Source organism: Alexandromys fortis, unplaced genomic scaffold (genome assembly GCF_014885135.2).
Source record: "Alexandromys fortis isolate MF-2015 unplaced genomic scaffold, M_Fortis_MF-2015_v1.1 scaffold_139, whole genome shotgun sequence".
NCBI lineage: Eukaryota > Metazoa > Chordata > Mammalia > Rodentia > Cricetidae > Alexandromys > Alexandromys fortis.
Window position 1 is genome coordinate 1,432,341 of NW_026068020.1, and position 16,333 is coordinate 1,448,673.

Here is a 16,333-nt window from a genome sequence, read left to right on the forward strand (position 1 = left end):
ATTTCATTTTAACAACACAGGAGAATTCTAAGGGCTAGTTGATTCTATAATATGGTAAGCATCTAGTTGCTCCTGTACCAGCTGTTCTAAAGTTTGTCTTCCATTAAAGGCCACTGTTTAACCCACATGGGTTTCTCAGTTAACCATTTTAAAGGCAAGGCCAGTAGTACCTCTGAAGGTTTGCTAGTTGCTTTGTGTTCTTGTACAGCCTGAATGGTTGGTGATCTTTGTTTATAATATAATATCCTTCCCAGAAATATGAGTTTTGGGGACTGCAGGAATGTTAACCTGGGCATTCCATTGCTGCAATAGGTCATGACCCCATTAATTCACTGCTATATTAGCTTCATATGGCCTCAAGCCTTCCTTTCTGTCCTTCTGGCCCTATGTATTTAACCCACCTCATGCTTTTTTTTTTTTTTTCACTTGAGATAGGGTTCCAATTCCCAGGAATTGAATATCTGCCTCTTGAAGAGGCCAATCTGGATGCCAAGATTCTGGAGTAATGATACTCATGTCTGCACCCATGTCTAGTAATCCTTCAATTACAATGTGTCACTTATACACACTAGCAGCTTTGGTCTTTGATCATTTTATAGAAGCCTGCCAAAATATGCGTTTCTTATTTCCTACTGGAGTTTTTGATTTATCCTCCATGTCTATTCTATCATCTAAACAGTATGTTTTTTTTTTACAGCAGGCACTGGATTGTTTAATTTTCCTGGTGAGACATGTTTTTCACAGTGGCTGGGAATGACTGGACCTTGTTTGACATGGGGGCCTGCAAGAGGCCCCTAAAGGAATTTCCCAGTGGTATCAGGTGGTCTTGTCTGTCTCTTGTCAACCTACATTTATTAGCCTAATGTCAGTCTTTGCCACACTTCCTACATATACCAGAAGGCTAAGTCCTCCTATTCTTGCCATTCCTATAGACATGATTCTAGAAATTCCTTGTCTACAGTCCCTTCATAGATATCCCATTCTACCACAATTAAAACATTTGGCATTTTGATGTCTCCTCATCACTACCACTGGAAATTGCTTCTCCTACCCAAGCTTCAATACTATAGTCAAATAGTTCAACATTCATTGTATACAAGATCCATTCATCTATGGGTACAGATATAACCTTTAAAGGCCGAAGGATCGTCTTACATTCTAAGTTGGCATTTTCAAAAGCCAAAGATTCAATTAGTACACGTCTAGCACCAGGGTCTATCATTCCTACTTGTACAGCCTCAGTTAATCTTTGTAAGAAGTCACTAAAGGGTTCACTCTGGCCCTGTTTAACCCTAATATATGACTCAATCCTCTTTCTTAGTTACTGAATCCTGTATCAAGCATCTAAAGCTGCTGTGCTATATAGGGACAGGGTGCATTTGTCATAGTGAGCCTGTTCCTGAGGATCAGAGTAATGACCCTCACCAAGAATTTGATCTTGGGAAGTCTCAAATCTTTTTGCTTTCCTCTGTTGCTCTAAAAATTTTGCCTCTTCTCTCCAGTAACACTTCCAAAGCAGCCAAGGTCCCTCTTCTAGGACCACTGAGATTAACTGAAGTTCATCATTTAGGGTAGCCTGAGTGCTTGAAGCTCACGTTTTTCACCATTTTCCAGACAAAAGATGAATGTAGTCAATAAGAAACTATTGCTTGTGTTATTTCTTTTAGATCGCTCATATGTATTGGTTCCCATGCATATTCTTTGACTACCTTAGAGTACTTTGTGCCAGATGGTCTTTCTGAGGAAATTACTGAATATGCAGTTGAAACTCTATGTAAGTCATCCAGGGGTATCTTTTTACTACTGCCTTTTTTAAGAGTCCAAATCTCCTGTCCAGTGTTCTGTTCTAATGCCCATTGAGGATTCCAAGGTATGAAACTTGTCCAATAAAGACAATGTCTCATCCTTGGACATAATTTTGATTGTGTGCATATTACCTTCCTGGAGAGATATCTTATACATTAATCTATCATAACTTTTCAGATTCTGATTATTAAATTCAACAGCACAAATCCTTTCAGATAATTTTGTCAAATTGATGTTATCCCTTTCCATAACATTGATCTTCTCAAATAGCTGTCCATTATTAGTCTGTAAAGATTGCTGTGTAAAGGATTTAGCGATTTTTTAAATAATATGAGTTCTATATATTTTCCCCACAATCCAGTAGCTATAGGGATTCTAAAACACTGGATGCCCCAGTCCTCAATCATTCCAGTACTATTAAAAATCCTAAGTAGGCCCAGGTTCCTAAATTAGTGTTGTTCTCTAACTCTTGGTCTGTTTTATAACAAAAATATCTTATGCGTGGGTGGTTTGTAAACAGACACTTATTTTTCATAATTCTGAAAGCTGACTGCCAAGACCAAAAGCAGCAGCAGATTCTGAATCTGGTGAGGGCTCAGGGCCCTCATAGATAGTATATTCTTGTTGTATGTGCAAATGGTAGGAAAGGATCTCCATTTGTAGCAACTCCACCTCCATGAATTACCTCCAAAAATAATTTTTCTCCTAATATCACCCAAATGTTTAGATTTGAATATATAAATCTTGAGGTCAAGTCATTCAGACTGCTTTTAGACCACTGCCCATAAAAAGATGATCTAATATCATTATACAAACTTAGTAAAAAGTTCTAATTTTACATGACATCAACAAACTTAAAAAGTTCTGCTTATATTCATCATGTTCAGTGTAACTCACCCAAGAAAGTAAGAGGGCTGAAGAGAGCCCCAAACACAGCCTCCTGACTATATCAGGAATTCTCTGTTCCACCTGTCAGAGCAGGTAAAGGAAAAGAATCCTTGGGACATAGGATTTCAATAAAGACGCCTGGCACTTTGTCTAAGCCAGTGCAGAAGATAAAACACCCCTTCAAATCTGCACAGTGCTTTAACAAGGTAACGACACCTCTTTTGCTAGGTGGCTTAGCATTTCTGGGAGGCAACTAGCATCTTACGTAACTCAGTGGCTGCATAACTTCCTTCTGAGAAATTAAATTCTTTTCCTCTCTATGTAAGGATCAAACCAGAGTCCCCTGGAAGTATGATCATAACCAGATTACAAAATTCACAGTTACCACAATGGCCCCCACACCTCACACACTCACCTTCTCTTGCATTGGGCAGCTCACAACATTAAACTCTAGTTGTATCCTCCAGATCTGCTACCTTCATGTGGTGCATGTAAACACACTTGCAGGGCCCCTGCTGTATGTGAATATCTTGAGATATTGAGAACTTTTCTCCTCATGTGGCCTGTGACCGAGGAAGAATCCCAAAGATACTATGGCCTGAATTTGTGTCCCTTTTCCCTTCATATACTGAAGCTCTATGCTCTAATGAAGTGGCACTTGGAAGTCATTAGGCTGTCTTGGCAGACCTCCCACATGAGGTCAGTGTCCTCAGTAGAAGCATTCTCCCCAGGCACCTCCTTCATTTCTCTGTTGGGTGAGGACACAAGCAAGGAGCCATTTGTTTACAAACCAAAAAGACCTCACTAAGACTTGATCTTGGGCATCAAATCAGCCTCTAGAACTATGAGAAATGTGTGGCTCATGTTACCCAATCTGCAGTGGTTTGTTATAGCGGCCTAAGAAGTTAAGATAAACAGCCAGTCCAGTCAGACACACATGCTTCTTAGCAGAACTGAGTTTCAGTTTCAGACTACAGCAAGTATAGGAAGCTGAGCCCTTCATTTCCAGGACATGGGTCTCAGGCCCTCTAGAGAGCACAGATATAGCTAACTTACTCACCAAAGGTGTTCTAGAGCCACTCTAAAACGCAAGCTACAACTCTGAAAAAACAGTTCCTCTAACAAAGGCCTAGTATTGTGAAGAATGTAGCTCTGGACTTCATGCCACCTACTTTTGACATGGGCACAGAAAATAACAAGCTGAGCGCCTATCTATGGCTTCAACGGGCCCTCTTGCCCCCTTAGGCTGTTTGATATACTTGTGATGACTATCCAGGTTCCCTGAACAGCCTCACTGGTGTTTACCCTTCAACAGAAGACATAAGGCGATGTGTGCTTAGATAGCTGCCCCCCTAGTTGACTGTTAGCAGGACTCCTTGTTAGGTTACCCCGCAGATTCACATGCTGTCAAAGGCTGTGACAACCTTGGCAATGTGGCAAGTTGAACCCTGACCCACTCACCAGAGATTAGAATAGAAGGCTAGCACTGGGAACAGAGTTGGGGACCTCTCTCCCCATCAGGAGCCACATTAGCACAGGGGCACGTGGGAGTCTTGGTAGGTTGTGAGGGCCCAATCACACATAGACACATTATCCCTAAGATGCTCTAAGATGCCTGGTGGGCTCAAGGAGGGCAGGAGTGAACAGCGACTATAACCTTAGGACACAATTTTAATGACAATTCTGTGAATTCTAATAACAAAATTACAATATGCATTATTACCAGTTCATACAGTACTTGTGTGTGTTGGTGTGCAGGTGCACGATGAGAATTCTGTGAAGACACCAGCTTTTCACAAGACTCCTTAGGCTGTGCGCTGTATGAACCAGGAAAGGATCAAGACATTACCTGTTCCAGGATGGAAACTGCTGTGCATTCCACAGGAAAGAGGACAGTAGAGGAAAGTAACAGCAGCCCACATGCCTCAGGCCTGCCAACTTCTACTGTCTCTTCTTTCCACAGCACAGCAGCAACACCAACAAAGAATATTCCTGGTGTGTCAGACACCACAGTTCTAACACCATCTCCTTGCGATCACAATCTATCCTTTGTCTGGTATAAATCCTGCCTCTGTAGGTAACAATTTCATTTTATTTTTATTTTTTTGGAACAGGGTCTCTCCATACAACTCTGGCTGTATTGAAACTCATTTTATAGACCAGGTTGGCCTTAAACTCAAAGATCTACCTGCCTCTTCCTCCAGAGTCCTGGGATTAAAAGCATACCTGATACTCATATGTTCAGATCATTTTAAAGAAATATTTCCATTTAACAGGCTACTTTATATCCATCCCCAAAGAGCCTCTGGGCAAGCTTTGCTTTGTTACAGGGTATAAAGTCAGCTTCCATAAAGGGTGATTTACCTTTTACAAGCAACTTGTCTCTCACAGAGACCCGTCGAGTAGAGTCAGATGTGGAGGCAGATGTCCGGGATCCTTTGAGACCATCATCCCGCTTCAGCTTGCTTGCCAGCGTTAGCATTACTGCCACCTTTCTTCTGGAAGACAGGCAAGAGTAGGGCTAAGTAAGGACCATGTCTCCAAACAACAACTAGACAGAAGATAGACAGGTTTATTTTCTCTAAAATGTGCAGAAAATTTCTACAGATTAACAAAACTGGATTCCTTCACAATAAATCTGAATAAGCCATGTGATTCTTTGTAAGTTTAGGGAAGCCACGAGTTTCATACTCACTAGGCACAGAGTTCAGTCACAATCTAGCCCCACCCATCTCCAAGCTTCCCAGCTGGCACTCATTCACTAACCCCACTGTGTCAAATGAAGTAACTGTCCCCGAAGCAATGGGATCCAGGTGTAGCCTGGGAGCAGAAGTCTCTAGGGCAGAAGTGACATCTGATGCTTTGCTTTCCTTCTCCCTTAGAGGGAAGTGTACAGAGCCTTCAAAGGACTGTTGCATTTACTGCTTTGCAATGTCAACATGAAGTGAAAATTATAATACCCCAAACTGGACTGTCTTCAGTGGCTGCTTCCAGCCCCTGTGACTTTCAGGTTCTCCTGCTGCAAACTCCCTGGGAAGGACAGCAAAATCCAAAGGCAGGTGAGGTAATGCTCTCGACCGCCTGCATAAGCGATGAAAGAACTGCCACCCACTCCCTAAGCCTTCAGTTGTTTATTCTAAAAGCAGCACTGGAGCAACAGAATTGTCGGGCAGAAGGTACAGGCACTTCCCATGCACTCCTCTCCCCATTGCCATGATCAGCATTCCCTATAAGAGGCTTTATGTGTTCTAACTGTTGAACCTGTGTGAAGGCTTCACCCAGAGCACAATTCACACTAAGATGTCAGCAATTCCTACCTCCAGAGTCTGCCTTCTGTTTCTTTTTTTTTTAATTTATTTATTTATTATGTATACAATAGTCTGCCTGTATGCCTGAAGGCCAGAAGAGGGCGCCAGACCTCTTTACAGATGGTTGTGAGCCACCATGTGGTTGCTGGGAATTGAACTCAGGACCTTTGGAAGAGCAGGCAATGCTCTTAATCACTGAGCCATCTCTCAGCCCCCTGCCTTCTGTTTCTATCACACACTTCCATCAGTCAGAATTCCTCATACAGAGAGGGACTCTAGCAAGACTAAGTAAACAGTTCAATTTGCCTAACTTCCTTTCTTATTTTAAAATTACTTCTTTTCAATACTGGTTTGATAATTTTTCTATCAAAAAGGATCTAAAATTTTCCAGACGAAAAGCTAAGACCCTGAAAAAAAGGATGTTCATCTCTTCTCTGGTATTTCAAAAAAACAAAAAACAAAAAAAAAAAACTCAAACCCAGGTCTTTTGCCTAGTTTCTCATGCCATCTTTTGTGTATCCCTAGTGATGGTCAGAATGCATTTTGTACCACATATCACAAAAACAAGACAGTGAATACGATCTTCCAAACTGTACATGCCCTGCCATAGTGAGGACTGGTCACACTGGGTATGGGGCACATTCCTATAACAACACTATTTGGGAGGTTGAGGCAGGAAGATTATCAGTTGGAGGTTAGCCTGAGCTACAAAGGGATATTATGTACCAACAAGCAAAATAAATAAAAATACTAAAACAAAAAGTAATATTTGTCTAAATGCACCAAACAATTCTTGTATTGCATGTTAGTATGGATAAACTCATAGCATTGAAATCTGGGAAAGATTCCTAACACAAGGTTGCTCGTTCTCACTCTATCTCCCCCTACCCGCCCCCCCCCCTTGCACAGGTGCATGCCCACATGGACCCTGGAACAACAGGTGTGGAGGGTTGTAGCGAGCAGCATAGAGCCACACCTGATGGAGATGTATAATCAACTCCTATGGCTAAAGTCTGACTTATGCCTGATCACGCAATGATCATCAGCTGCTTGCATATGCGTGGGCCTATGGGCAATGCCCACCTGGCAATCCGGGATTGGCAGCCCAGGCCTACTTAAGGGCTGGGAGAGTTTTGCCCGGAGAAAGGGGAAAGAGAAAGAGGGGAAAAGAGAAAGTGAATAAAGTCCTGGAATAAACTGCAGTGAGAAGAGCTCCGGTGGTCGCGTCATCCTTGCGGGACGGGGGTGGCCGCAACAGAGGGTGAGTGACCAAGTCACTAAGCTACAAGCACTCACCACGGTAACCTCCGGAAGATGTGCTAAGTGTGGACATGGTGTCAGGTTTACACACTGATCAATCATGAAGTGAAGGGGCAGTTCAGCCACACCTCAACAGAGCCGGCAGACATCTGAAAGCACATTAGCACCTGTTTCTTCAGCCCCACTCTATAATGCCTTCTCCTCGGGGTTATCTACATGAAGAGATGAGCCTACTATGAACACAGGCATCTTCAAGTTTTTACTTCAGGCATAGAGCTCAACCGCTAAGTCACTTCCCCCAGGGAGGCTTCATTCAGCCCACAAGCTACCAAACAGCTGAACATAGCAATGCTTTGCTGCCTTGGCCCCCAGTTGGAATGAACTTGTCAGGAATTTCTTAAATAGGGTCATGAGATAGTGTTCGCCACCCTAGCCAAGTCCAACTCTACCACTATGTGAAGCAAGATTAATAATAACTCAAGAGAAAGAAACTAGGGTTCAACCTGAAAACCAGAAAAGCAAAGCAGCTGGCCATTGACTCTTATTTACCTCAGCCTTAGTCAGAAAATGGTTTTTCTACCTCCAGGAATCTCAGAATGAGACTGAGCCTGAGAGCTGTCTCCTCCCGTTTTATGACCCTGGGATTAAAGGTGTGTACCACTATCGCCTGGTTTCTGTGGCAAACTAGTGTGGCTACTGGGATTAAAGGTGTATACCACTGCTGTCTGATCAGTAAGGCTCGCCACTGTGGTTTACTTTTCTGATCCTCAGGCAAGTCTAATTTATTAAAAGACACCCTTTTGTCTTAATAAAAACTCAGAAATTGGGGTTCAATCTGAAGGTCAGAAAAGCAAAACAGCCACCCACTGGGTCTAACCTTGACTTCAGTCTGAAAATGGCAATCCTGCCTCCAGAAATCTCAAAAAGAGCCTGTGTTTGTGAGCTGTCTCCTCCCATCTTATATTTCTCTCTAGGGCTGGGATTAAAGGCGTGCACCACTGGGATGAAAGGAATGTACCGCCAGGTTTCTATGACAAACTAGTGTGGCTTCTGGGACTAAAGGTGGGCGCTACCACCCTGATCTGTAAGGCTGGCCAATGTAGCTGTTTTACTCTCTGATCTTCAGGCAAGCTTTAGTTATTAAAATACAAGTGAAATAACTACAGCTATGTGCTCAGCCCTGGGGACATTAGGGGTCCCTGACAATGTCAGGATTATAGGCCTACCTACCCCTGGGGGTCAGGGAGGGGTGCGGGAAGCACCCTATGTGGATCAGCAGATCCTCACCTCCGGTGTGTCAGTAAGGCCAACGGTGAAAGGGGAAAACTAAAAGCAGTGATCAATAGTTTAGTAGGCAGTCCCCTAGTGGTCACAAGAGACTTGTGGAAAATGAAGCCAGGGCACAAGCCACCCCACATGGAGGAGCTGCACTGCTCAGAGGCCTGGCAAGAGGCAGGCCTTCAACACAGGGCTACCGTGCTTGACGCTTCTCTGAGGCAGAGGGTGGGTATGATCTGCTCTGCAAGGTGTAATCCTCAGTCACCGCACTTATAATAAAACACGTGCCAAGGCCGTGAAGGGTAGAAAACACGTGCTTTCTGATAGTCTAAGGCCCAAAAGACTAGAGCCGCCACCAATTTTTCTAGCATCTGTATCACTTTCACATGCCACAGGGAGAACCAGGCTCAATTCAGAAATCTTCCCATAATCAGAAAGTTAAAACAAGAATAATCACTCACACCACCTAAAGGCTGGCAGACTACCTGCAGTGGCCCCAGAATTCTTTCTCTCCTCAATACGTCGTACCTCTGGGTAAAACCCGAGTTTTACCCAAACTTCCCGTTTCTCGAAAAATCCCACTGTGACTAAGGCAGTATTCTGGGAACAGACCAGCTATTCTGAACAGCGTGCTCGGTCTCCAAATTCCACAAGTTGTAATGGGCCTGGTTAGTTCCTCCTCTGGGTGGGACCGGCTTTCAGGCTCTTCACCAAAGAAGACTCCAGCCTGTTATTTACCAGTCTCATCAAGTCCTGTTTACTCAGCATTCGCGTGTGCTCTGGTGAAATCGGGCCACTGTCACCTGCGCGGGGCTAGTCAGCTCAAGGTGAGACTAACTCCTCACTGACCGTTCCAATCCAAGTCCCAATGCAGGCATTTAAGTGAGAACTACAGGTCACTAGGACACTTATTTAACCTCCGCAGCCTAAGGACAGACGAGGAGATCAAAAGATCCACAACCCAGTACCGTACAGCATAGCATGCCAGTGCCCAGGGGTCTCTCGCCTACCAGGTTTATTGACTGAGCACCTCTGGAGCCCATCTCTGATCTCGGATACCGAATGCCTGGTAGTTCCGGCCAGGTGAGGTTCCTGTCCCCCATCACTAGTAGCGCTCTTCATTTTCACCGAGTCTCTCTCCCACTGCCAAGCTCCTGCCGCACCAGCTAGAAAGCCGGGGCAGCAGGCCCACCAGCCGCCTCACTGTATAGCACCACCCTGCTCATTTCTGGAACCTCTGCTTAACCTGACAGTGGGATGCCCTCCTTCCCTTTACCATCTAGCCCTACCAAGGTACTCATGGAGAGCCAATTTCTACCTACAGGCCAAGCGAAGCCCTCTCTGGCCACTCTGACCCACCGGCAGGGCCGATGGGCGGGTCCAGTGCCCACCCGAGACAGAGGAAACTGAGCCTGCCAGAGAGAAGGCCACACCCGAGACAACACACCGCGGAACCGGGTCAAGGACCGAACCGAACCAGGCGGGACCGGCCGCCCCTCCTCCCCGCTGCCGCGGTCGCCAGCCGCGTCCGCCTCCCAGGAGCAGCGGCCTGCCCGGCGCGGCCTCGGGCTCCCAGTGGGGTCCGAGTTCCGCACCGTGACCTTGCCGGCGGCGGCACGGGGTCCGCCTCGGCCCGGCCCACAGAGCCGCGGGGGCTCGCTGCCCGCCCAGAGCTTCCCGTCAGCCGCCGACCTCGCGGCCCCCGCCCGGCGCCCGACGAGAGGAGCCGCGGTCGCAGCTCTGCCCGCGCGACCGGCTCACCTGAGCACCGCGAGTCAGGCGAGGCGGGCCGGCATCCAACACCATGCCCGACGAGCGGCGGCAGCAAGAAGCTCCAGCCTTCACAGCCGCACCGGCTCCCGGCGGCGGCACCGGAAGTGGCGGGGCGGGGCCTGCGCCGTGACCGTAGCGGGCTCTTTAAGAAAAAAAAAATTCAAAGCCGCGGAGAACTTTATTGGCAGCCCCATGCGCAGACAGCCGTGCGAGCGCGCGGGCCAGACGGGGCGGCCGTCGCTCATTGGCGGGGGGCACGACCTGAGGGCGGGCCAAAAGAGGTCCAAGCTCTTCCCTGATTGGTCACGGTGCCAGTGTCTGTGTCCCAGGTCTGGCGCGCGGCCAACCGGATTGTTTCCATTCATTTGGGCACTTGAGGGTCAGAAGTACTAGTGCGCGGCGCCTATTCCCTGAACCGTGACGGAATGTAAATGACCCGACCTGCCTGCTGCATGCACTAGGGCTTGCGGGTAGTTAGAGGTGTAGATTACACCACGTGGCCAATGGACTTAGCGGCACTCTTCCTGCTCCTAATTTTTTAAAATGTCATTTATTTGATGCTGTAAAAATATGCTTCAGGGGCTGGAGAGATGGCTCAGCAGTTAAGAGCACTGGCTATTCTTCCAAAGGACCCAGGTTCAATACCCAGCACCCACATGGCAGCTCACAACTGTCTATAACTCCAGCTCCAGAGAATCTGAGGACACCTTCACACTGACACACAAGCAGGTAATACACCAATGTATATAAAAATAAATAAATCTTTAAAAAATATGCTTAAAGCCGGGCGGTGGTGGCGCACGCCTTTAATCCCAGCACTCGGGAGGCAGAGGCAGGAGGATCTCTGTGAGTTCGAGACCAGCCTGGTCTCCAAGAGCTAGTTCCAGGACAGGCTCCAAAGCCACAGAGAAACCCTGTCTCGAAAAACAAAAACAAAACAAAACAAAAAAATGCTCCAGGCCGGCTTAAATCTCAGTCCTCTAGGACAGAGAAAGGCCTGGTCTACATAGTTCCAGGACAGCCAACCTCAATCAAACAAAAATCTGCGCCAGACCCGTGGATATTGGGCAATGGTAGGTGGTGGCACATACCTTTAATCACTGCACTCAGGAGGTAGAGGCAGGCGATGTAATGATTCCTGGGCGAAATGGACCAAGCCACGGGTGGGTTCAAACCACGACCACTGAGAGCCCAGGCGATTCTGAGAGCAAGAGACCTTGGCAGGTTGAGAGCCAGAGGCCTCACGGTCTGCAGACAGAGCTTAAGTGAGGAGTTTATCGAGTAAAGGGTAAAGGGAAGAAAAGAGAGAGATAGAGACCTGCTTGCCTCTTCAGAAAAAGAGGGAAGAAAGCGGGGACAGGTGAAGCTTGTTAAGTATTTTTCCTTGGCCGACAACCCTCTCTGCCAATGCAATAATCCCAATCAGACCAAATTAGAAGATGTCCAGGTTTAATGGGTGCCAGCACTCCCGGATGCCCCGTCCCGAAAATGAACTGAGAACGGGAAGACCACAGAAAAACAGAAGACCACGTGTTCACGCCCTGGGGGGCAGTTTAAATAGCCTGTGGGAGTGGTTTTGACCCTCCCTGGGGAGGGATCACTTTTTGGCATGCTTTCTTGGAGGTGGAGTCTGGACTGTGGCCACTCCCAGGGGAGGAGACTTGGAATAGAGTTTTCCACCCAACAAAAAACGGATGCCAGGGGCTGGGGTGAAGGCCCCCAATTAAACACTTGTCTCTCTTTTTTTGGGGGGTGGGGGTGGTCAGGTTTCGAGACAGGACTCACAGAGATCCCCCTGTCTCTGCCTCTGCCTCCCGAGTGCTGGGATTAAAGGCATGCGCCACCATCGCCCGGCTTGGAGTTTATCTCTTAAAGGGACCTTTTGCACCTGCATACAGACTTCTTAGGGACATAGCAGCCTTAGGACCCTGGACTGGCCAGGGTACTGCCTGAGTGCATCCTGCCAGGTGACAAGGCCGGCCAGCCTAATGTCTGAATCCTAACAGGCAGATATGTGAGTTCGAGGCCAGTCTCGTCTAGAGTTCCAAGACAGCTAAGGCTACAGAGAAACTCTGTTTCAAAATAAATTAAAAAACAAAAACAAAAACACGCCAGGTGGTGGTTTTCTTCAAGAGAAGTAACATCCGTTCCTTGCTCAGCTAACTCCTGTCCCCCTCCTTAATCGCCCCACCTTTTCTGAGCCCTGCACTTCCTCCTTCCTGGTATTCTACTGTAGATGTATTTACCTATTTCCCTGACTGAACTCAGATACATCTGGGGCCTGTGCCAGGTGTTCAGAACCCACTTGTTGAGCAAGCGCTGCATGAACATGTACAAAGGCAGACAAGACTGGAGTGGCTTGAACCAGCGTCTCACCAATAGACCTGAGCCTCTATAGTGCAAGGAAGTGAGTCACTTCTAGCTCATGAGTCCCTGAAGACTTACCAGGAGCCTACTGTGTTGTTAGTTTATACAGGTGCCCACAGCAATCCTAGTGAACAGAATTCTGTCAGCTCCAGCTTGGAAGAGACCAGAAGCAGAGTTACATAGTTGCACAGCGCGGCAGAACAGGAATATGAATCCAGCTCATCTTTCTCTGGCATGCTGTCCTAGACAGGCTGCTAATGCCAACAGCAAGAAAAGGGACAAAGGACTCTTTCTTGGACACAGACTGAGTCAGGATGATGTTTTGAACATGCTGGGACTGAGAATGTCATCATGTACCTTAAAGGACAAAGGATACCTTTTCATGAGTGCTGGAAGAGACGATAGCTTGCGCAGAGGTTCTTGCTCCTCTCAGGTTGCATATCAGACCAGGCTCTGGATGGAGCTGGCAAATCTCTGCATGACTGTTAGTCAGGGTTCTCTAGAGTAGCAGAACTTATAGAATGAACCTCTCTCATGTATATTTGTTGTGTGTGATGTGTGTATGCTGTATGTGTATATACGTGTGTTGTGTTTCTCTAAGTGTTTGTCTTGACTTATCCAAGTGGGTCCAATGTCACCTCGAGGGTTCTTGTGTGAGGCAGGTGAGTGGTCAGTCAGTGCGACGGGGGTGGGGGTGGGGAGGTGATATGAAGATACAACAGTGGTGGCAGTTTAAGGGGAGTGCAGGTAGCCTCTGAAAGCTAAACCAGAGTTTCTTGAGCCTCAGAAGGAACTTGACTCTGTTGCTGTGGCCTGAATTGTGTCTTCTCTATCAGAATGGGACTTTGCTTTGGGTTTCCTTTGGAGGCAGGGTCATTGGGGTTGAGGTGGGAGACAAACACTTCAGTGAACAAAAGAGGAACATGAACGCCCATCCCTGGTCCCGAGTATGTGAAACTCCCTCACATAGTCCATAAAGGACTTTCTGTTGTCACTGCAGATGGGGAAAGAAGTGACAGCCCAGGTGGAGTGACTCTGACAGTCACAAGTCAATTGACTCAGAATGGAGTACCACGCAGGTGGCATCCATGAGGAGGAGGGGCCCTCTCTTAGAGCACGCGTGAGCAGCAGGAGACTCTGTCCAGTCCCTTAGGAGATTGCTACTCAGCTTCCTGAAGCTCAAACAAAATGTCTGCCAGAGAGCAAGGGAGGGACCGGAAAGATGACTCAGCAGGAATGAGCACTTGCCACCAAACCTGGTGACCCAGTTCAGTACCTGGAGCCCAAATGGAGGAAGGAGAGAGCTGACCACTGCAAGTTGTCTTCAACCCATGGCGTGCACATGAACCGACACAAAACACATTAAAAAAAAAAGTCCAAATTTTAAAAGGGAGGATGAAATGGTTCCATAACTGAAGGTGCTTGCCACCAAGCACGATGACCTGAATTTGATTACCAGGACCCATGGGGAGAGGAAAGTGCTCACTTCGGAAAGTTGTTCTGACTTCCACATGCAAGCCATGCACACACGCACAAGTACACATATAACACATACATGTATACACATATACAACACACATATATACAATATACACACATACATCCACAACACATACATACAATACACACATACAACACACACAATACACACATACAACACACACATACACCCACAACACATACACACAATACACATATACAACACACACAATACTCACATACATATACAACACACATACATATATACACATACATGCAATACACACATATACCCACAACACATACACACAATACACACATACAACACATACAATCCACACTTACATATACATATCCACAATGCACACACATACATACACAATACACACACACCCACACCCTTTGAAATTTTGGTCCAGTGATTTCACTCCTATGCTGAGGAAGTAGTCCGATGACAGGGACAGCCCTGGTGGGAAGGTGCACACTGTGTAATGCTGAAAACTTGGAAGCTGCCTCGTGGAGCACTGGGAATAGTTAACTAAGCCACCTCAAGTTTCCTTGTGGTAGTACTGCTGAGCCATGCGCCTCGATCGTTATGCAGACTGTGTGGAGCCACGGACTTGCTTATTAAATGAAACAGCACCGTTCAAACTGCATACAATGACTAGAGCTTAAAAAAGACAAATGCAAATCAGAGACCAGAAGAAAATGAGCAAAAATGAATTCAGTTTTTGTGTAGAGCAGGGACATTTGGGGTGAATTTTCTCTTTTCATTAAAAAATTATTTCTAATATTTGTTATATGTTGGTGTGTTGTGGGATTTTTTTTTTGTATGCTATGAATATGTGTTGCTCTCATTGGTTGATCAATAAAGCTGCTTTGGCCTATGGCAAGGCAAGATAGAGGCAGGCAGGAAATCCAAGCAGAGACACAGGAGAAGAAGGGTGGAGCCTGAGAGACACCATCTGGCCACTCAAGGAACAGTATGTCAGCAGACAGGTAATGCCACAGCCATGTGGAAATACTTAGATTAATAGAAATGGGTTAATTTAAATGTAATAGCTAGCTAGTAATAGGCCTAAGCCATCAGCCAAACATTTATAATTAATATTAAGTCTTAGAGTGGTTATTAGGGAGCTAGCTGGTCAGAGAGAAACCCCCAGTTCCATAGGTGTATATATGGGTATCTTCACAAGAGTTCAGGTGCCCATGGAGGCCGGAGGCAGCCAATCTCCAACTTCCTGGAACTGGAGTTACAGACAATTGGGGCTGACATGGGTTCTAGGAACCAAAGTTGCATTCTTTTAAACTGTTTTATTTATATTGTCTTCATAAAGACACTTAGGGTTCATTTTAAACAGCACTGGTAGCACACACCGTTATCCCAGCATTCAAAGGCAGAGGCAGGAGGACCTCTGTGAGTTCCAGACCAGTCTGACCTCAGAAAAAAAACAAAAAGTGTGACCGAGCTGAGAGTATAGCTCACTGGTAGGGTCCTTCGCCTAGCTTGGAAGAGGCTCTGGGTTCAAAACAAATCAAAAAAGGAGCCGGGCAGTGGTGGCACATGCCTTTAATCCTAGCTCTTGGGAAGCAGAGGCAGGCGGATCTCTGTGAGTTTGAGGCCAGCCTGGTCTACAGGAGCTAGTTCTAGGGAAACTACAGCAAAATCTTGTCAAGAAAAAAAAAAGGCTTGTTATGGAAAAAAAAAAAAGGCCAATCTTTAACCTGGAGCAGAGCACAGTTCTCGTGACAAAGAAGCAGAATTTCATGCCCCACCTTTAATGGTATACACCTTTAATCCCAGCACTTGGGAGGCAGAGGCAGGTGGCCAACCTCTGTGGCTTGAGTCCAGCCTGGTCTACAAAGCGAATTCCAAGACAGCCCAGGATACACAGAGAAACAATGTCTCGAAGCAGCAGCAACGGCAGCAACAACAACAACAAGAAGTAGAATTTCAGTGCTGTGACGTTTACCTGTAATCCCAGTACTTGGAAGGCGGAGGCATTAGGTTGTTGTTTAAGGTTACCACGGGCTACATATACAGATACTCTGTCTCATTAAGAAAAAAAAGATGGAAGGCCGGAGAGATCGCTCAGTTGGTAAAGTGTTTGCCTTGCCAGCATGAGGGCAAAAGTTCAATCTCAGAATCTATTTAAAAAAAAAAAAAAAAAAAA

At 46.3% G+C, this 16,333-nt stretch overlaps 1 protein-coding gene across 7 annotated transcripts in view; it reads right to left on the reverse strand.

Moving 5' to 3' along the window:
• The window catches only part of Ube2f (ubiquitin conjugating enzyme E2 F (putative)), a 44,870-nt gene extending 34,442 nt beyond the window's left edge, over window positions 1-10,428 (reverse strand). For 2 of the 7 annotated variants that reach the window (XM_050163056.1, XM_050163049.1), the window contains exons 1-2: window positions 10,302-10,428; window positions 5,059-5,192 (exon numbers count right to left, since the gene is read on the reverse strand). In XM_050163056.1, coding sequence (XP_050019013.1) covers window positions 5,059-5,176 — 118 coding nt within the window. In that variant the 5' untranslated portion in view covers window positions 5,177-5,192; window positions 10,302-10,428. Of the gene's footprint in view, window positions 1-5,058; window positions 5,193-7,298; window positions 7,475-8,492; window positions 8,508-9,987; window positions 10,105-10,301 lie in introns of those variants that run through there. The other 5 variants (XM_050163055.1, XM_050163052.1, XM_050163053.1 and 2 more) reach the window with 5 other exon arrangements.
• Window positions 10,429-16,333: the final 5,905 nt, after the last annotated feature.